Here is a 23,544-nt window from a genome sequence, read left to right on the forward strand (position 1 = left end):
ACACCGGTTGGAAATATTACAAAAGAAGACAGAAGGGGACACAACGGAGAGCAGCGCTGGGCTAAAGGGCAGCGAGTCAGGAGGGTGCAAGCGCGGACACAGCCATGACGACGTTATTGTATACGGATGTGATTTACAAAGTGTCCTACACACACACACACACACCACACTCACCTGGCAGAAGACGGGTTTGTAGGTTTCGGAGAAGAGCTGGGCCAGTTCCTCAGAGGCGCACAGGTCCAGAGGGAGCTTGTCCACACACAGACAGCGGGAGTGGAGCTGCTGTTCCTGGATCAGCTGGTTCACGTCCATCCACTGCACCATCAGAGACCTGTCTCCCTGCACACACAACACACAATCACCAGAGACCTGTCTCCCTGCACACACAACCACCAGAGACCTGTCTCCCTGCACACACAACACACAATCACCAGAGACCTGTCTCCCTGCACACACAACCACCAGAGACCTGTCTCCCTGCACACACAACCACCAGAGACCTGTCTCCCTGCACACACAATCACCAGAGACCTGTCTCCCTGCACACACAACCACCAGAGACCTGTCTCCCTGCACACACAACCACCAGAGACCTATCTCCCTGCACACACAACCACCAGAGACCTGTCTCCCTGCACACACAACCACCAGAGACCTGTCTCCCTGCACACACAACCATCAGAGACCTGTCTCCCTGCACACACAACCATCAGAGACCTGTCTCCCTGCACACACAACCACCACTCAGCTGGTCGCTTTGGGTTCCATTGGGACCATCATCATAAGTCTGACCTTTGATCTTGGTCGTATCGTATGGTTGTGGTGGACAGTACCCTAGTAATACGGTTATTAATATTACCATTCACCTCCTACAGATCAGCGTTTTTGTACCTAGACTCAATCCCTTATGGTAATGTGAATTACATGCTGGCTCTAAATGTAGGCCCTCTACAGACAGGCTGCATGCCTCTGTGTCTTCACACCTCAGGGATCTGGCAGTGAGTCTGTACACTGGGCCGTTCCACTATTGATTTAGACCTTTGTTTCCTTGCAAGTTCTGGCAACACATGGCTTGACGATTGACAATTGACAGACGCAGACAGATTATCAACATGGTTAACATAGAATGCCTTTAGCAAGGACTATATAAATACTTCTGTGCAAGCACAAGAGTTTTTTGGTCAAGTATTGCCAGGAATATTGACTGAATTGCAGCTGCATCAAAGTCCTCCTAAATACTATCTATTTATATCTATCTATCTACTATGTATTTTCATTTGCATCCAAGAGTTCATGACACCCATGTCTTGTATCATGTATCATGTATTTGTTTAACACCTCTAGTATTTTACTTTACTTTTATTTTACTAGTATTTCTTCTTTACTACTTCTTCTTCTTCTGCTGAGATTGTTTTTATAAAATTTATAAAAACAAAATTTCAGGCCTCCAGGGTGCTCTTCCCTCTTTCTCACTAATACTCTGTTAGTCTGCCCTCTCTCACTAATACTCTGTTAGTCTGCCCTCTCTCACTAATACTCTGTTAGTCTGCCCTCTCTCACTAACACTCTTTACGTCACCAGCTTGTTGAACATCTTCATGTAATTAAACCAAACCAAACAATAGTTGCAACCATCCTGATTCCACCCTGCTGTCCTCATCTCATTTCTAACATCTCGTTTCTAATTTGATTTAGAAAGCACCCACATACCAAAGGTGGAAAGTAACTAATTACGTTTACTCAAGAAAATGGATTCAGTAGATTTTTTTGGTATTTAGTATTTTTTCAGTAGTTTTTAAAAATGGTACTTTTTTTTTGTATTGTACTTAGTTACATATTAAACCACACAAGTTACTGAGTAAAAAATTGCAGGCAAGTATGTAGAGAATGAATGAATTTCTGAGTTCACCTAGCAACAAGCCTACCTTTAGCCGTCAGTGCAGTCAGACTAGTGTAGTCGGTAGGCTGAATGGATAATGGCTGTCTTGTTATGGCTGACTGTCTTGTTATGCCTCACCAGTTATGAGTGGTGAGGCATTAAAAATGACCAGTAAAAAAGTAACTAGTATTCTGAGTAGGTTTTGAAAAGAGTACTTTGTACTTTTTGACTGCAATACTTAGTGACGTAACTGTACTTTTACTTGAGTAGCTTTTTTCAGTACCATTCCACCTCTGCCAAATACACAAGATGCCAGTTCAAGTATGGCATTAGACGAGGCCTATAAATATACCAATGGACAGACAACAATTACTGCTGGGAGTCATATGAGTGCGCAGACAACAAGATAAGAAGAACCTGTGGGTGAAGTTTTACTAAATAAGTTGTATTAAATAAGGTTTTGTATAGGACTCGGCTGTCACTCTGACCTCGTCACCACTCACCCCCCCCTCCCCACAGCTCAGTGCCAGGGCGGTACCTGCGGCCGGCCCAGCAGCTCGGAGCGCTGCGCGCGACGCCGAGTCCTTCTTCATGTACTCCACGAAGCCGTAGCCCTTGGAGTGCCCCGTCAGCTCGCTGTACACCAGGAAGCAGCGCTCGATGTTGCCGTAGGTGCGCACCAGCTCCTCGAACTGCTGGGCGGTGAAGGCGTGCGGCAGGTTGGCCAGGCACAGCAGCGAGTCGGTGGGCTGCAGCGCCACGCTGATGCAGCGGCCGCGCACCGTGCTGTGGTGGAGGGAGCGGATGGCATCCTGAGCCTGGGCTCCATTCAGCAAAGTCACAAAGGCTGGAGGAGACGAGGACGAAGTGTGGAAGGGGACAAGTAGACGAGGACGAGGGAGGCGAGGAGGCAAGGACGGAGATGGGAAGACGAGGACGGAGGAGACGAGGACGTAGAGCGAAGGGCGGAGGAACCAAGGACATGAGGACACGGAGATGGGAGGAGACGAGGACAAAGGACGCAGGATGGAGGAGACAATGGGACAAGGACAAAGAGAAGAGGGTGGATAAAAAAGGGGACAGGGGGAAAAAACAGCAAAACAGAAAAACAAGGAGGCACATGTTGGGATGCACAGAAAAAAACATTCCGAAGCAAGGAGTGGAAGGTGGCGTGTATGGAAATAAAGACAGTAACAAAGAGATAATCAAAGCACAGAGACAGAGACACAAATAGAGATGCCGGTGGACAGACAGACAAACACACACAGACGTATACATAGAGAGAAAGACAAGACATTAGCTCAATTGTAGGGAGCCACTGTCTAGAATGTAATCCACATTGATATACACACAGATACGCAAGAAGATAACGCACAACTTATCGCATTTAAAAGATACTGACAGGTCTCACCGCTGTCTAGAGCAGTGTTTCTCAAACAGTTTTATTGAGATATAGAACCCTTTACACCAGCACAAACCCTTACAGTAATAAAGCCTTTCACATCACTTCCCGGGATGACCAGCTATGGAAAGTCATCAACTGTTAGCTAATTCCTCCCCTGAAAATTGCACAAAGCCAGAGGTGTGTTGGAGCTTTTGCACCTCAATCCCATTACCGACAACATTGTCTTGTTTCTTTCTATAAACAAGTCAATGTACCCCCTGCAACCCTTTGAGCTCCCCTTCTGGGTATGAGTATCCCCATTTGAGAAACACTGCAACAGAATGTAATCCACATTGATATACACACAGAAAAGGCTCAATTTAGCTCATTTAAAAGCAACTGACAGATCTCTCAGTTGTGTATTGATGATAACGCCAGAGATGATAGCTTTTGCAAAGGGTCATACGGACGCCTGCTGAATCTTGTTTAGTGTCAAATGATCCACTGACACAGAGGCGCTAAATTGACTCATGATAGCTTCGTGTTATGCTTTCGCATTGCCAACACTGATTACCAGACCGGGGAATCCTGTTTCTGTCAGGCCCAATTACACACACGCACGCACGCATGCACGCACGCACGCACGCACGCACGCACGCACGGGTGTAGTCGGTAGGCTGAATGGATAATGGCTGACTGTTGTTATGTCAAGCTTCAAAATTAAACTTCAGTTATGGACTTGAAATAGTTTTAGTCGTTTTGTGTAGGCTATTGAACAAATGATTCAGAGATAAGAGGAGGTTTAATATAACAGATGTCAAGCATATAGTGTCATGACACTCCTTCAAGTCAAAGTAGGCTATAGACTAAAATAGAAGGCCTTAATGTATGTTTTGGTGGGTTTGAAAAAAGCTAATTAAGCAATAATAACCAATATATTCAAGATACGTTTTCAAGAGTTATCTTATGACAGGATGTAAAATTGCTATGACAGGATGTCAAATTGCTCAAAATCATTGTTCAAAGTTAACCCTGATTAGAGATTTGAGAGATTAGCTTTTTTCAGTACCATTCCACCTCTGCCAAATACACCAGCACAAACCCTTACAGTAATAAAGCCTTTCACATCACTTCCCGGGATGACCGGCTATGGAAAGTCATCAACTGTTAGCTAATTCCTCCCCTGAAAATTGCACAAAGCCAGAGGTGTGTTGGAGCTTTTGCACCTCAATCCCATTACCGACAACATTGTCTTGTTTCTTTCTATAAACAAGTCAATGTACGCACGCACGCACGCACGCACGCACGCACGCACGCACGCACGCACACACACACACACACACACACACACACACCAGTGGTGACTGCTGGTCTTTCAAAGAGGGGAAGCTCATTTTCAGCCTACATCATATAAATTGTCAATTTATGTATATATATATATATATATATATATATATATACATATGTAAATTATGCTCTCTGTTCCTTTTCAAGGAAATGCTCTATCATACCAACTAGCTGTCTTTTCCACTGACTAGACCTCTCAATGGCCAGCAGAGCTAGGCTGCTTAAACTGCCTTGGTCCATTGTGTTGGGTGTAGGACTTGAGCTGCTTTAAACAGGATAAGCTCCTTTCTACACCTGCAGATGTAGCTCCAATTGTTGCCACTAATGAGAACAGTTTGCAAAGCTGAGGCATTGCACTGTCCAACTCCATGTCTTTAAGGAACACCAAGAAATCACACAGCTTTCCCCTGTCACCCTGCAAGCCCTGATCTGAATACAGGACTTGAAGTTCAGACCTCAGGCTCCCTGAATCAAAGTGATGGCCAACTACCAAAACGATATTAAACTTGAACAAGCAAATGTGGGAATTATGTTAAACTGAAGCAAGCAAAGTGTATAAAATGTACAATGAAGATTGTCTAGCAATTTTGCAAAGCAAATATCAAGAAATAGGTTGCAGTTCATCTTTCGACTCGCTTGCAAAATCTGCGATGGGACTGAGGAATGAAGACAGCTCCGGCGACTTTTTATAGTTCAAAATCGCTGTCAATCAAACGGCAACTCAGTCTTTCGCAGACCCTCCAATCATCACGCAGAAGCCCAGCGTCCAGGCCAGCCCAGCGTCCAGGCCAGCCCACTCCTCCATTCACCCCCAGAGACGCTGAGTGTCCATGGGAGGGACATAATCGCAGCATTATCCAATGACTGTTGACTTTCGACGCACTAAAAAAAGCTGTTCTATGCAGCCCCATTGAAGTGGATGGACGCTGAGCTTCAACAGGCAAATGCACTGTGACGCTACGGGAGTGTATGAGAAGGAAATCGAGTCAGTCGACCTGCGATAAGCAGCTGATTCTGAACTAACTCGTCTTCGAGATGGACGTGTTCTAACACATTTTTAGTCAATCAAATGTTAACACAACAGTATATATTTGACCATTTAATTTTTGCAATTTCAGGTGAAGCTGAGCTTCCCTTGCATTCTTAGCGAAATCGCCACTGAATACCAAAAACAATACTAAGAAAGAAAGATAGAAAGAGCGAACGAAAGAGGAAAAAAATAAAGAACAAAAGAACAAAAGAAGCTCAGGCAGGCTTAATTATGGGCCTGTGTTGGGGAACGTTCCGGATCCCTCCATGGCCATCAAGTGTACGTTGGCAAACAGGAAAGGGGAAACTAAATATGCAGCTGAAATCAGCTCAGAGAAAGCAGTTCTGCTGTCAGTTTGGCCGTTTGAAAGTGCTAATTAAAAAGCAGAGGGGGGTGGATTACAGCTGGCAACGTATCGTAACAACGTGAAGTCGAGCGCACGCCTCCCGTGTCGGGGCCCACCGGTTCATCCTGGCTCCGGGGACCACTGGTCCCATGCCAAAGCCCTTTGCAGGCAAGTAAACAAGGCTCCTTAGTAGAGTTATTAGGGGTCCTACGAAACCGTAGGAACCCTATTGTGATCGTTATTCATGAAACATACATGCACCATTATTCATGAACTACATTCAGGGTTTGACCCATACGGTCAGATCATTTAGACTTAATGCAATGGCTACAACTCGACCAAACACCCACACATGAACTGCTTTGGTGCCGGAAGTGGTAAAAGCTGCAAACTCGGCACACATGTACTAGGTGACTGTGGCATTATATGGTGTGAAATTCATAGCAATAAGGCTAAAGACGGCAGAGATATACATTTTAAAGTGAAATACATGCATATCTCCAATGTTTAAACAGCTCTAACATCGCGTCAAAAACACGTAGGCTCGGCTGTCGGGCTACAATTGATGCATTTGTTTGAAGTTGCCTTTCTGAACCGTGGCCTCTCTACACTGCAGGCTGGGCCTTAAAGCGGTACACACGTTATTTCGCAAATATGGGATTGGATTATACGTTCTGTGCATGCTCGAGATCTTTTCCCGGGGCCGTGAGCCGGAAGTAGAAGGAGACGATAGTCGTGTTGTTTTCGCCGTCGGAAAACGAGAAACAGCGATTTATTTAAAAAGGTGGTGCAGAAAATGGAGGAAGCCGGTGAATGTAGTTAGCCCCTATAAGAACCGTATCCCTGGCCGCGGGAGTGCGCATGGCATGCATTCAGTAAAGGTGGAAGCACACAGACACTACGCTTCGATTTCACCCAAGGCTGAATTAGAAGTACATGTTTTTCTAAATGTGGGTCATCAACGAGGTTGTATAGTAGTAACTTTGAAATGTTTTTTTCTCCCGACGAGTGTTTACGATCTTTATTCATTCATTGCGCCGCGGCCGAACTGACGGGGATATTCTCTGATATTATGAATCTTAAAGACTGATACTTCCACAACAAGTAAAGAGTTAGTGGAGGAGACTAAAGAGACTTAGTGGAGGTTATCTCGCCCATGGGGTAGAAGGAATTGGGGGAATGCCGTATACGGACGGGCGGTGGAGGGGCTTCTCCGGCAGGAGAAAGATGTTTTCAGTAGACAGCTTTCAATTCACCTCGTGTCGGCGATTTATTTAAAAAGCTGGTGCAGAAGATGGAGGAAGCCGGTGTCGTGCCAATGTAGTTACCCCCTGAGTGTATCATCATCAACATGCATTCAGTACACACTACGCTTCGATTTAACCCAATTCTGAATTAAAAGTACATGTTTTTCTAAATGTTGCTCATCAACGAGGTTGTAAAGTAGTAACTACGATCTTTATTCAATCATTGCGCCGCGGCCGAACTGACGGGGGTATTCTCTAGGGATGGGTCAGAATATTTGATTATTCGATTATTCGTTCCCGAGGGTCAAAGCCGATTTTTAACATTTGGACCGTTAACATTTTTTCCCCATTCAAATAAACAAGAATTAACGGACAGAACTAATGTTGGTTCTGTAGCACTATTAGTTTTCTTTATTATTAATCATGTACAGAAAAACAATATACACAATACACAAGCATAAATATTAATATATACAACACAAACACTGATTACTGTTAAAGTTTGTTTTTTGCGTTTAAGATTAAGAAGTGATTTCTTGCCGATGATCATGGCTGCCTTTGTGAATGTCGGCACACATCGAATAATCGATTATTTGTTCATACCACCCACTGATTATTCGACCATGAAAAATTTGAGTTATTCACATCCCTAGTATTCTCTGATATTGTGAATCTTACAGACTGTGTCGGGTTCTCCCACTCTTGGGTACTTCCACAACAAGTAAAGACTCCTAGTGGGGGTTATCTCGTCATGGTGGAGAAGGAATTGGGGGAAATTAACTTTGGCTTTGACTCTCTGAAGTCCAGATTGAAACGCGACATGGAGGAGAAAGCGATGTTCAGCAGACAGCTGTCAGTTCACTTCAGGTCCATCTCATTTCTCCGACGCTCCATTGTTACGACCTCTCGGTCGTATGCGGACTGCGGACTCCTCCACTGAAAACATCTTTCTCGAATGCCGCCTGAGTTTGTTGTTGCTGGTGATGTAAAGAGGTCAGCCGGTGGCTCTATTACCACTAGTTGAAATGCGTACAGCGCCACCTATCGTACCGGGGCATGACACACTTCGTCCAATGAATCGATTTACTCACCGCCATGTATAACCGGACAATTGCAGTTGTCCAATTGAGGAGCATAGTCGAGCTATGGCTTTAATCTAATTAAGCTGTGCATGTAAACGTACTGAGTGTCGGTCATACGGTCATACTGTGGGTCATACGGTCATACTGTGGGTCATACGGTCATACTGTGGGTCATACGGTCATACTGTGGGTCATACGGTCATACTGTGGGTCATACGGTCATACTGTGGGTCATACGGTCATACTGTGGGCCATACGGTCATACTGTCGGTCATACGGTCATACTGTGGGTCATACGGTCATACTGTGGGTCATACGGTCATACTGTGGGTCATACGGTCATACTGTGGGTCATACGGTCATACTGTCAGTCATATGGTCATACTGTGGGTCATGGAGTCATACTGTCAGCATACTAAAGAGATGGTCAAAACACTCGATCCCAGGTACGCGTTACCTGCCTGCACACACTTCAGCCAAATTGAGATGCCAAAACTATACGGCAAGGTCCGCGACCAAGTGGAGAAAGAAATCCATACTGAAAGTAACTAAAGATTTAGCATTTTTTTCTATTGCAGTTTTGCTCAATAAATGTACAGAATAAATACTTCTGTACTATGTGAAATATTTCCTAGTAATACAAAAATTCAGTAATAGCTGCCTAACCAGTATTTTACCCCTTCAGAAGTATTTATATCGAAATTAGAATATAAAATGAACATACCGTGATATAATACCGTTACCGTCTATGCCTCAAATCATACCGTGATATAAATTTTTGTCCATACCATACAGCCCTAATGTGTGTGTACTTCTAGGATATTTGGTTGGTAAAATAAATATGTTGTAAATTCAAATCAGAGCGTCTTCTGTGTCTGGAATGGATGTATTGTTGAGTCTATAAGGTAACAATAATATAATATTAAGATAACCTTGTTTGAATTGTAAAATGGGTTTGGCTAAATACAATCTTTGACTAAAACTAGACTAAAATCTCATCAGTTTTCGTAGACTAAGACTAGACTAAAATAGTCATGGACAATTCTGACTAAAATAAGACTAAAATGCTCAGACTTTTAGTCGACTGAAACTTGACACGACTAAAAGGAGTATGAACGTGACTAAAACTAATAAAAACTCAAATGCTAGCGTGACACAAAGACTAGACTAAAACTAAAAGTAAAACAGGCCGCCAAAAACAACACTACCTGCAAGAAACCCAATGCATCTCCCCACAAGGATACTTTCTGACCCGTTTCCTCCTGTACCACTCCTGACCCTGGGACTACCTGAGTCCAACATGAAGACCAGCTCTGCCGGGTTCCTTTTCAAATGTGCTCACCTAACCTGTCCTTGCATTCATCCCTCAGCACTCTTTCACACACACAAGGTCCATACACTGTCGCAAACAAAAAATAGCACGGTGATGTCGCGTCTGAATTCCTTTGAATTCCGCGGGGGAAGGTTCTAGGAGTGATTAAAGACCAAACACAAGGGAGACAAATAGCAGCACAGCACACAACCACTTGCACACACTGAAGTTGTGTGTGTGAGTTCTACTGTCTAAATGCACCTTATTATCGAAGAAACAAAATAGAAATAGCTGCCACTTGGCCTCCAGTACTGAAGTGGCCTACATAGCAAGACAGAGAAGTATCCTCTAAAGGCTGGACCATCTGACAGTACGTAACAGCCACTGCAGAGGGAAGACCAGACACACCATTAAAAAGGGCATTTCATTACAAAGGACACACATTTCCTGCATGCCAGACATTTGTGTTTTGTATTTCTTGTGATTGTGCATATCACTTGTTTGTGCTCCAAAAGAGCTCCTGCCTATTTAAAGCACATCGTAATACATGTCGTGGAAAAGGTTATCCTAATAATTATATATCTATAATGTTTAATCAGTTACTTTATTACTTGTTATTACTATTACTTACTACTATTTAATAAGCCTTTGTATCAATGCCCCTTGCTAGCTCCCTTCCTCGCTCCAATTCAGGTGTTATGGCAGTTAACATTTGTATCTGTAGACTGACTGCAGCACGCACGCACGCACCTCCCTTGCTTGTGTAATGTCAAATCCAAACAATCATACATATAATAATCGATACCCATATTACTCGTATTAGAAGGTCAAATAATATAAATTAAGCCAAGTAATAAAATCAATAATAATAAATACATAATAATTATAAGAATAGTATTATTTATTTTACAGTCTTTTGGGAAGCCAATACTGGAGTGGAGCACTTATCCCCCTCTTTCTCTTCTCTCAGCCAACCATTCATCCGCCCACTGACTCCCCCCCCCTCTCTCTCTCTGGGCCAACCCTCCCCTCTCTCAGCCACCTACTCAATCAGCCAATCTCCCTCTTCCTCTCTCCCTCTCTCACCACCCACTCACACACCCACAGTCTCCTTCTCCCCCTCGCTCTCTCTCTCGCACTCTCAGCCATCTAATAATTTAGACAGTGTCCCTCTCCCCCTCTCTCTCTCTATCTCCCTCTCTCTCTCAGCCCACTCATACACCCACAGACTCCCTCTCCCCCTCTCTCTCTCTATCTCCCTCTCTCTCTCAGCCACCCACTCATACACCCACAGACTCCCTCTCCCCCCTCTCTCTCTATCTCCCTCTCTCTCTCTCTCTCCCTCTCTCTCTCTCAGCCACCCACTCATACACCCACAAACTCCCTCTCGCCCTCTCTCTTTCTTCTTCTCTCTTTGTCTCTCTCTCAATTCAATTCAATTCAAAAAAAGCTTTATTGGCATGAGAAATATACATTTGCATTACCAAAGCAGGTGAACAATAAAATAAAAAGGGTTAGAAAATAAAATAAAGAGGTAAAAAGGTCAGGTATCTAGTATAATATATAATATAAGTATAAAACGTACAAAATATATATATATATATCAAATATTATACTATAAGTAGTATAATAGTATAATATAGTATAGTATAATATACTATAAGTACTATAAAAAAGTAAAATGTTCGATGTCTCTCTCTCTCTCTCTCTCCCTCTCTCTCAGCCACCACCTCATACATCCACCGTCTCTCTCTCTCTCTCTCTCTCTCTCTCCCTCTCTCTCAGCCACCCACTTATTGACACCAGCCAGACTTCTGTTCCCTCATCGTTTCAAAATGAAACAATAACGTGTCCCTTCCATTATATCAGCAATTAATACAATCTGTCTAATTCTGCTGTTTGTTTGATTAGGTCCGATAGCATCGTGAGATGTATGAGATATCAGGTCATATCTGTTTTCCTGTTTGTATTTCACCTCTAGTTCAGCAATTCAATTCATGTTGTCTTTGACGTGCCTGCTGACCAGTCTTTAGCACACAGCAGTATCACTCGTCCTTTCGCTCCTAGATTCTCACCCTTCCACATCAACAGATCCGTGGCACTTCTGCGTCAGCACGTATTCATATCCTTACGCTCTACAGTCACATTGGTCTTAGGTTTATTAGAACGTTTTGTATAGGCTACATTATACACACACACACACACACACACACACACACACACTGAAAACTCCATGTCCATAACCTGTAATAAAGCGGATTCCCAGAGTATCAATCACTTGTATTGTATTACTAGTCATTAATAATAATAATTCATATTATTATTATAACTCATCTATATCATCATATCTTATTATTTCAATCATCACTCATTACTCAAGTGAGTAACAAACCTCCAAAGTGACAAAGAGCGAGTGAAACAGCCGTCTCTAACCAGTGAGAGGCTAAAACCAAGCAAACATGCTCTTTGTATGGACGTCCTGCACTTATACCAGTGATGTTTGCATCACCACATGCTCAGTGCCTACCCGACATCTAATATGACACCAATTCAACTAAACATGAAGAACAAAGCGCAGGGGAAATGAGACTAAACGAAGCGCATCAGTGTGAAGCACACTTGTCGTTCACACTGCTAAATTTCACAGCATGAATACATTAGGCAGAGTGCTACGGAGGTGCTGAACGAGCTCCTGAGATGACAGACAAACATAGAGGTCCTCCTGTGCGCTGATAAAAACACTGAACCCTTTAAGAGGACTTCATAGTCTGTGTGCGGACTGTTCCGGCACGCTTTGTGAACCGTAGGCACGTGCTTGCACAGTTCACGGCGATATAGCGGCTATAGGCACATTAACACGTTTTTACACTGCCAAATATGCCCGTCTTATGCCCGCCTTTTTCCCGGCATGGTCCGCGCATTTACACTGACTGAGGTAATTTACCGGCTTGATTTCGCACCCCAATTTACCCTCTCGGACCTTACACATATTGGGGGTTTCATTTTGATGTAAATGTGGAAGGAATTTAGAGGAATTTATCTTTTTATTAAAGCTTTTAATTGAGATCAGACAATAATACCCTCTGAATGCACTGCGCTTACACAGTATCTTGCACCATTCTTGTTTTATGTTTTTACTTGCATGAATTTTACCACTGCTGTTTTATGTTATTTATTATCTATTTTAAAATGTGTTATTCTCTCTTGTTTTTTTAATCCATATATTGCACTTGCTTATTGTTTTTTACTGTGTTATATTACTTGAAATTTTAACTCATAAACTGTTTTTACTGTAAGCCAGGTACTATGCCTATCAGATCGATAGGTTCAGATGTACTTAAAATGCACAAACCTCCTTTTCTTTCTGATGCCATGTAAAGGACTTTGAACTGCAATCCCTGTATGAAAGGTGCTATATACAGTAAATAAAGATTTACTTACTTACTTACTTACTTACCAACCCTAAGGTGGCCAGACATGACTCCTTTCTTTTTCTCCTAGTCTCCCCTCTTGTCTCACCCCCTCCCCTCTCCTCAAGGGTCGGGGGAGGGGGTTGGTCGTGTGTGTACCATTCACACTTTTACACACTTGTCGGCTACCAAACCAAATCTGACTGTGGCTATAGATACAGCGGCACCATGGCGACACGTGGACTCGTCCTCATTCACATATGGCGCGTTTCCACCGAGCGGTGCAGTTAGGTGTGGTACGATTAGGCAAGGTTAGGAGTGGTACGATTAGGCGAGGTTAGGTGTGGTTAGGTGTGATTAGGTGTGATTAGGTGTGGTTAGGAGTGGTACGATTAGGAGTGGTTAGGAGTGGTTAGGATTGGTTAGGAGTGGTACGATTAGGCGAGGTTAGGAGTGGTTAGGAGTGGTTAGGTGTGATTAGGTGTGGTACGATTAGGCGTGGTTAGGAGTGGTTAGGAGTGGTTAGGAGTGGTACGATTAGGCGTGGTTAGGAGTGGTACGATTAGGCGAGGTTAGGAGTGGTACGATTAGGCGAGGTTAGGAGTGGTACGATTAGGCGTGGTTAGGTGTGGTACGATTAGGCGTGGTTAGGTACTGCGAACAAAGCTTTCACCGTACCTTGCGGGTACTGTGTTTATTTGTTATTATCCCTGTGTCACACGGAAGTGACGATTCTGTCGACCAATCAACGGTGGGCGTGTATAGGTCCAACTTTTCGGCACCCTTTCAGACCACTTGGTACCCCAACGTAGGCCTGGGCGATATGGCCGGAAGACATATCACAATATAACTCGATCATATTGATCGATATCGATAACTATTGATAATTTTAATGACCTAAAAAGACTAGGAATTACCATGCTGGATTTAAACACTTCTGTTTAACACTTAATATGACCTTCCACTGTTCTTCATTGATAAATACTCCAATGTCGACACAACGATGAAAAACACTCCAATATTGTAAATAAGTATGGAACCGTGTTTGTGTAACAAACCCAGCTGATTCAGTGGTCCGGTAGCTTATCGATATTTATTACACGGCTCTTTTCAGTGGAACGCTCCGTTCACTTGCATGGGCGGTGGTGCCGGTGGTGAATTATTTTTCAATAATAACCGTTGCCAAGCATATAATGACCACTGTCAAGGAAAGTGGAGTGATTCACGTCTTTCGTATCACTCCGCAAGTAGTCCGGTAACTTATCAACCCCAGCGTATTTAGTTGCTAAGCGATGTCAACGTCTTTGGCGGACTATTTCTCTGCTGATCAACACTACGAATGGTAATTGTAGAGAGACACAACGTGTGAAGTTATTTTTTCATTTTGGCAAGTAGCTGTGTAAGCGGGATAATGTATAGAACGTCGCCGGTCATTATCTAAAATAAGCCCTGAAGGGGCTTATTTTAGATAATGACCCGGTGTTCTATACCTTATCCCTTACATATTGAACATGTTTTATATTGATATTGATCAAAAGTCTATCACAATACGATAATTTATTGTTTTATTGCCCAGGCCTACCCCAACGGAGGAGTACTGGAAAATAGGCACAGCTAATCACAGCTCAGCGTGCTTATTTTGAAACCCCATCCACTTTTGGAGGTAGAAACGTGAACACACGCTTGGTAAGTTTATTTTTGGTGTCATCTCTTTCTTTATGTGCTTTGTGTGTGTGTGTGTGTGTGTGTGTGTGTCTATAATGTTCAGCTGACGGTTGTAAATAATAATAATAATAAAACATTTTCTATATACGTGTGCAGCTGTGAACTCATGTATTGTAATTTATTGTATGATGTGTACTTTGAGGGTTATGATAAGACCTATCTTTCAGCGTTCACCAATGACTCTGAAAAGCAGTGCCAACATTTTAATATTTTTTAACCATTCAGCAAACAAAAGGCAACAGGCTGATTATCATTTAGGGCGCCACTCAATGACATGTGCAGACCGAAGCATCATCAACATGCCCACTCAAAAAAAAAAAGTAAATCATTACACAAAGATCTTTTGTACATTTTATTTTGTTTTATTTTGTTTCTATTCCTCATTCACATATAAGGTAAATTACATTTCCTACGGAGAAAATACTACCCCAGGGGTAGTATTTTTATCAGGAGATTTTCAGGGTACACATGTCAGGATATGTTGTTCCCACATACGGCCCATCAAGAGAATAGCAGGAGAATATCAGGACTTAGGAAAGCAGCTATACAGAGAGAGAGACACACACACACACACACACCTTCCAAAACCACCCTGATCTTGCTTATTTTTTATATATTTTGATATGTTATAGCAATATAAAGACAAATAAACCCAATTATCTGTAAATTAAAAGTCATCGTTACACATTTTAAATATTAATTAGCAAAAATATTTAAACAATATTTAGCTAAATTAATAAGTATACCATTGAAGGGACTCTTTACTATCAATAATAACATTACTGCAATTATCTTATTTCACTTTCCTAGGACGCAACACAACCACAACCACAACAACACACAAAGACACACACTCAACGCAGCCTACTGAACAGACACTATGGAGCCTCGGCACTTTGGTAGTCTGGCTCGTACACGGAGCCGTGGAACAGCTCTTAATGTGCAGTCAGAGCAGAGGTGGAGGAGGTGGTGGTGGAGGGGGTGGTGGTGGTGGAGGTGGAGGGGGTGGTGGTGGTGGAGGGGGTGGTGGAGGTGGTGGTGGTGGAGGTGGAGGGGGTGGTGGTGGTGGAGGGGGTGGAGGTGGAGGGGGTGGTGGTGGTGGAGGGGGTGGTGGTGGTGGAGGGGGTGGTGGAGGTGGTGGTGGTGGAGGTGGAGGGGGTGGTGGTGGTGGAGGGGGTGGTGATGGAGGTGGTGGTGGTGGAGGGGGTGGTGGTGGTGATGGTTGTGTTCCTGCTGGTGGTGATGGGGGCTCCAAAAAATGAGTTTGTGTGTAAACAACTATGCGGCAGTAATAACGGTTTCTTTAACAATGGTTTTCTTCTGTATCTTCCACTATTTGAGTCAGGGCTTGATGCAGTGAACCAATAAATACACACACGCACACATGCACACACCTGGCTTCATTACCGGACACGTGAGCTAGGAAGGGCCCCTCAGTGTGAATGGACGGGATTCCCGGGATAAACCTCGCTTTTGTATTCACAGTACCAGTTCCGCAGCGCTGGCGAATTAGCAGCCACACGCCTGGGGCCACATGCTACACTGAGGACCAGAGGTGGCTGGAGGGAACCGTGCATGTTTGGTGGCATGATGGATGGTTAGGTGGAGGGGTATGTGGATGCATGGATGGATGGGTCAATGGGATACTGGTTTGTAGTTGGATGGATGGATGGTTGGCTGGAAGGATGGATTCTTGAATTTCCTGTGTGTGTTAGTGTTACATTTCTGATGGACAGAAATGTAATATGCACAGCAATCAAGTTTCTCCATCCATTCTACTGAATTGGACAGACAGACATTGAGGCCATCGATCAGGCTGTCTCCACCTGAGTACTTAAAGAACCTCCCATGCAGCAGCAGCAGAACGTTTGGCCTCGTCTCTGTTCAGTCTCTCAGTAGACGGTGGAACCTAACATCATTATTAAAAATTGAAACTCATATATTATATAGATTAATTCAACCAACAGTGAAATATTTCCAATATTTGCAACCCTTTTATACAGGTGGACCATTTATGCTTATTTTCATGCAGGCTGTCAGACTGTTGCCCTGCAGCCTGGTCTTTACACAGAGTGAATTAAGTTTAGATTAGTTTATCCTTTTGTATAATATTTACAAAAAAATAGTCCTCAATCCTCTCAGGGCAGCGGTTATCCCTGTTGCTGGTGCCCCTTGTTCTGCCACACGTTCTCCTTCTACTCAACTTCTTCTGAATGTGCTTGGATGCAGCACTCTTCTTTAGCCTTTTGGGGCTTAGCCTCCTTGTGGAGGGTGACCCTGTCCTCTGCACAACTGTCAAGTCAGCAGCCTTCCCGTGATTGTGAAGCATTCTGCACCAGACCAGAGAGACCACAAACAGACTCAGGAAACATTTGCAGATATTTTGAGGTAATTAGCTGATTAGAGTGTGACACCTTGAGTATATAATATTGAACTTTTTCACGATATTCTGATTTTCTGAGCTGTAAGCCATATTCATCAAGATTAATACAAAAAAGGCTTGAAATATTTCACTTTGGGTGTAATGAATCTATATAATATACGAGTTTCACTTTTTGAATTGAATAATAGAAATGTAGAAAGTACATTTTCCACAATATTCTAATGTATTGACATGCACCTGTATGTTAGGCTATTATTAGTATTATTACTATTAATTATATTAATTAATAATGAGTAAGTAAGTAATATTATTAGAAGTAGTAGTATTAGTAGTAGTAGCGGTTGTAGTAGTAGTAGTAGTAGTAATAGTAATGGTAGTAGTAGTAATAGTAGTAGCAGTAGCAGTAAGCCTAGTATTAGAAATAGCAGTAGTATTAACAAAGCGCTGCTTTCACAGATCATATTTATCGAAGTAAAAATCAAGAAAGAGAAGTAGGTCACTCCAAACAAGTATGTTTCATTTGCCAAGTATTTTGTGACCCCCCCAGCCCCCCCAGAGGGCAAGAAAAAAGTCACGAGCACAAAGAACAGTAATTGATGTGACAAATATTTCCCTCTCTGCCATTACCGCCCTTGTTCAGAAAGAGCAGGAGGAGAGGCGGCCTGAGAAAGGACACATCAGTGGAAGGAAGTGAGCGCGGAGGCGGCAGCAGACATTGCCACCTGCAAAAATGATCTCTCAAGGGTGTCCATAAGAAAAAGCCTGACCCTTTAAGGGAAGTGACAGCATGAGCATGAGCTTCAACGACCGCGTGGCGATGCGTGGCAGGAGCGCCTTGCTTTGGAAACATGAAGGGACGCACTGTTTGGTCGGCATGCGGGCAGTGACCGGCGACTCAGCGAACACAAGCACACCGCCGCCGGGCGGAGGGGGAGAGGTCTCCATAAACACACCAGACAGGAACATCTGGGATCAGATATCGGCTAGTGAGCTTGGTGTTTACGTGAGGAACAGACAGACAGAGAGAGAGAGAGAGAGAGAGAGATACAGGCCAATAGAGAAAGAGACAGAACAAGAGAGAGAGAGAGGCAGAGGCAGAGACAGAGAGCGAGAGAGAAAGACAGAGAGACAGAGCGATAGAGGGAGAGCGAGAGACAGAGAAAAAGACAGAGTGACAGAGAGGACAGGAGAGTGAGAAGGGAGAGAGAGGTACAGCGAGACAGAGGGATAGAGATAGATGAAAATAAATAGGCAGTGATAGAGCCCATTGCGCTCTACGGCTGTGAGGTCTGGGGCCCACTCACCAAGATTTTATAAAATGGGACAAACATCAAATTGAAACTCTTCATGCAGAATTCTGCAAATCAATACTAAAAGTCCAAAGAAAGACACCAAATAATGCATGTAGAGCAGAATTAGGACGATATCCAATCATTAAAATTCAGAAGAGAGCCCTAAAATTTTATAACCACCTTAAGGAAAGCGACAGCAACACACTCCACAACAAGGCTCTTACCCACAGAGAGTTACACCCAGAAAAGTGTCCCCTTAGCCGGCTTGTCCTGGGACTCTGTCCAACACACAACAACCAACACATCAGGCAAAACCAAATCAGAAGAAAACAAAAGGAAAAGTATTTGGCACATTGGAAAGAGTCCACCAAAAACCAGAATAAATTGCCTTGCTTTTTGTCCCTAAACAGAGACTACACCGTGGCAGAATACCTGACCACCCTGACCGACCCAAAACTGAGGAAATCCTTGATCAGATACAGAACTCAGCCTGGCCATGGAGAAGCGACGCCACAGACACACCTGGCTCCCAGGAGAAGACAGACTGTGCTCCCACTGCACACAAAACCAACTGGAAACAGAGCTGCACTTCCTGCCAGTCATACGAAGACATCAGGAACACACACTTCCCACGGATTACAAATGCATGCAAGGACTTTAAAGACACTCCAGATGCTAACAAACTAACATACCTGTTGGGATAAATACAACAATTTGCGATCGCAGCTGCAAGATTCGTCACCTTTTGTGATGAGAGAAGGACCTCAAACTCCCCATAAACAGACTCATCCCCCTGGACTCACTCTTTCCATAATAATTGCACTATTGCTCACATCCTCCATATTGTAAATACTGTGTATTTAGAGTGTATCTTTAATTTATCTGTTTATAGGAGATACTGTAATTTTTATAATATCGCACATTTTACTTTTTATTTCACTTTTTATAGTACTTTTTATAGTATAATGATATATGATATGTATATATATTAGATACACCTTTTTATTTTATTGTTCACCTGCTTTGGCAATGCAAATGTATATTTCTCATGTCAATAAAGCTTTTTTTAATTGAATTGAATTGATAGACAGAGAGACAGAGTGATAGAGCGAGAGGGACAGAGCGATAGAGAGAGAATGAGAAAGAGAGAAAGAGAGGACAGGAGAGTGTGGGAGAAATGGATACAGATCTTAGGCTGAGTTTGGAGAATTGAAGATTGAGGTGGCGTTGCCATTTCAAGAGAAGCAAAACAAATGTGGATTGAAGAAAGAAATCTAGGTGTTAAAAAATGGAGAATGAAAGGAAGATGGAGGAGCTGGTGTAAAGAGAGAGAGGGCGAGAGAGAGAGAAAGTGAGAGATGGTGCGAGAGAGACTTGGATAGACTATATAAACAGTTGGTTGGGGAGACGCTTCCCAGCTGCCATGAAGGCTGTTCCACACACACACACACACACACACACACACACACACACACACACACACACACACACACACACACACACACTGTTTTGGAGATACGGAATAACAAGCAAAGACAAACCTGCTAGCCAAATGCCTGCAGACACACACACACACACACACACATACAAACACACACTTCCATGACACAATAGCTGCTTTCAGACAGACGTGTTAGTCCTGATATTCTCCTGCTATTCACCTGATGGGCAGTATGTCTGAACAGCATATCCTGACATTTGTACCCTGAAATTCTCCTGAAAAAGTACTACCCCTGGGTAGTATTTTCTCCGGAGGAAATGTAAATTACCTTATGTGTGAATGAGGCGTAGAAAGTGGGTATTTCTCACACCACTTGATTGGGCATGTTGATGACGCATCGGTCAGCATTTGCATGTCTTTGAGTGGCACCCTAAATGATAATCAGCCTGTGGCCTTTTGTTCGCTGAATGGTTAAAAAAGATATATCACAGCTGCATGCGTATATAGAAAAATATTTTTTTATTATTATTATTAACAACCATGTCCGACTTATTTACAACAGCCTTCCCAGATCCTTCCCTGCTGTCGATGCAGGTTAAACAGCAATTCTCTATTTCCCCGGTAATGCAGGCGTTTGCGACACCTTACTTCTTACTTCCTTGTTTCTTCTATTTGTGTCTAACTCATGTTCCTCCAATCTTTCATAGATTATTCAGATGCTGTGGATGCAATGGAATATGATGCATCGAATATGATGCAAAATTTAAGATGATCGCGATGAGTACTGCCCGTTCTGCCTCCGTGCTGTCTGTGGTCAAACCAAAACAAACTGTTGTGACAGCGGCCACATTTATCCCGCCTCTTGCGAACTGAAACCCTACATCATATCCCGCCCCTTGCAAGCCCACCCCTCTAAACCCCCCAGATATTCTACTGATGTCTGAGCGACAGCGATGTCTGCATATAAAGCATGAAGTCTGAATCACCCTCAGGGTCGAATCTCCTGATGTAAATAGGATGAAAAAATGTGGAGGACATGTCTGACGGTAATTGACATTCACACGTCTTATGTAGATACCAGTGGCGGCTGCTGGTCTTTCAAAGAGGGGAAGCTCATTTTCGGCCTACATCATATAAATTGTAAATTTATGTATATATATATATATATATATACACACATAAATTTACAATTTATATGATATCATCATGATATCATATATATATATATATATGTGTAAATTATGCTCTATGTTCCTTTTCAAGGAAATGCTCTATCATACCAACTAGCTGTCTTTTCCACTGACTTGACCAGTGTCCTCTCAATGGCCAGCAGAGCTAGGCTGCTTAAACAGCCTTGGTCCATTGTGTTGGGTGTAGGACTTGAGCTGCTTTAAACAGGAGAAGCTCCTTTCTACACCTGCAGATGTAGCTCTAATTGTTTCCACTAATGAAAACAGTTTGTAAAGCTGAGGCATTGCACTGTCCAACTCCATGTCTTTAAGGAACACCAAGAAATCACACAGCTTTCCCCTGTCACCCTGCAAGTCCTGATCTGAATACAGGACTCAAGTTCAGACCTCAGGCTCCCTGAATCAAAGTGATGGCCAACTACCAAAACGATATTAAACTTGAACAAGGAAATATGGGAATTATGTTAAACTGAAGCAAGGAATTGTGTGAATAAGTGTATGAAATGTACGATGAAAATTGTCTAGCAATTTCGCCAAGCAAATATCAAGAAATAGGTTGCAGTTCGCTTGCAAAATCCGTGATAGGACTGAGGAATGAAGACAGCTCCGGCGACTTTTTATAGTTCAAAATCGCTGTCAATCAAACGGCAACTCAGTCTTTCGCAGACCCTCCAATCATCACGCAGAAGCCCAGCGTCCAGGCCAGCCCACTCCTCCATTCACCCCCAGAGACGCTGAGTGTCCGTGGGAGGGACATAATCGCAGCATTATCCAATGATGGTCGACTTTCGACACACTAAAAAAAGCTGTTCTATGCAGCCCCATTGAAGTGGATGGACGCTGAGCTTCAACAGGCAAATGCACTGTGACGCTACGGGAGTGTATGAGAAGGAAATCGAGTCAGTCGACCTGCGATAAGCAGCTGATTCTGAACAAACTCGTCTTCGAGATGGACGTGTTCTAACGCATTTTTAATTAATGAAATGTTAACACAACAGTATATATTTGACCATTTAATTCTTCATGGTCATTCTGAAGATTCTTCATTCTTCTATTCAGTCTTAGAGAAATCGCCACTGGTAGATACACATACATGCCCAAGCTCCAATGGCTTGTTTAAAAGGAGACTGAAAACTTATCATAGATACTTTGCCCGGTGAGCACTGCAATAAGCTTTTGGCCCTCTCTCTCTAAAGAGTCCCTTCAATGTCATACTTTAGAATTGAGCTAAATATTGTTTCAATAATTTATAAAAAAATATGGTGTGGTGTGGCAGAGCTTCTGAGGCGTGGCCGCCCCAGGCCCTCCTAGTGGGGGAGCCCTTATTAGGATAAGGGCTAAATTATTAGGACCTCCTGTTTCCCGCAGGCCCTTTGAGGCTCCTTGTTTTTCATCAGCCTCTCGTTTTGCTGTTAGAATGCTGTTAATCTCTTGGACAACACTGGCCTCTTTGATACCTCAGCTGTTTACGGCTCCCCTTCCTCCATGGCAGGGTTCTGTTTCAGGTGCCTGGCCCGGCCGACCGTGCTGCGCTAAATATAGACGCGCTCTAAGACTTCCTGGGGACCGCGGGCCCACCCCAGGGCCAAAGGGCCCACTGGGTCTGTGTGTGCTGCTGTGTTCCCCTTGGACCCACGTTGGTGTAGAGGGCTACTGTGGGTCTGGTCCTGTACGTTGGAGTGTGGTGTGTGGTGGACTTACCGGTGCCCTTGTTGCGGTCCACAAAGCAGTACTTCAGCTCGTACTCGTTCAGAAATTCATGGACTTCCTGCGAGAAAAAGACAAAAAGTGGGAGAGAAAGAGGGGTTATGGCAGGGGATATGCTTATGCACATGAATAACAATGACACATTTCTGACATATTGAACCCTAACCAAATACATCACAGGGGTGTCTACAGGGGCTGAAGGCCTTGTAGACACCTCCCCTGTAGACACCCTCCCTGTAGACACCCCCCCCTGTAGACACCCCCCCTGTAGACACCCCTCCCCTCCCTGTAGACACCCCTCCCCTCCCTGTAGACACCCTCCCTGTAGACACCCTCCCTGTAGACACCCCTCCCCTCCCTGTAGACACCCTCCCTGTAGACACCCCTCCCCTCCCTGTAGACACCCTCCCTGTAGACACCCTCCCTGTAGACACCCTCCCTGTAGACACCCTCCCCTCCCTGTAGACACCCCTCCCCTCCCTGTAGACACCCTCCCTGTAGACACCCTCCCATGCCATGGTTCACCTGCCATGGTCCACCTGCCATGGTCCACCTGCCATGGGGGCAGCAAGGACGTAGAGAGAGAGAGCATTGAATGAACTGGATCTTGGAGTCACCACACATACGGAGGAGACTGGGGCCTGCCGGTGGCGTTGAGCCTGTGGATAGTGTCTGACGGCTCGAGGGGTTCCCTGAGTGGCGCTGCTTACAGAACCTCCCAAGCATCACACAGCTGTACAGCGGGCCATGAATAATGGGTCTAGTTTTTT

At 43.8% G+C, this 23,544-nt stretch overlaps 1 protein-coding gene across 1 annotated transcript in view; it reads right to left on the reverse strand.

Annotated features, from left to right (window-relative positions):
- raver2 (ribonucleoprotein, PTB-binding 2) overlaps positions 1-23,544 on the reverse strand; it is a gene marked incomplete at its 3' end in the record, with an annotated part of 68,222 nt that overhangs the window by 31,799 nt on the left and 12,879 nt on the right. Inside the window, 4 exon segments of the mRNA XM_084472970.1 lie at positions 175-339; positions 2,417-2,443; positions 2,445-2,725; positions 22,769-22,835. Of these exon segments, the coding sequence (XP_084329096.1) occupies positions 175-339; positions 2,417-2,443; positions 2,445-2,725; positions 22,769-22,835 (540 nt within the window).

Source organism: Micromesistius poutassou, assembly GCF_964030765.1.
Source record: "Micromesistius poutassou genome assembly, chromosome: 9".
NCBI lineage: Eukaryota > Metazoa > Chordata > Actinopteri > Gadiformes > Gadidae > Micromesistius > Micromesistius poutassou.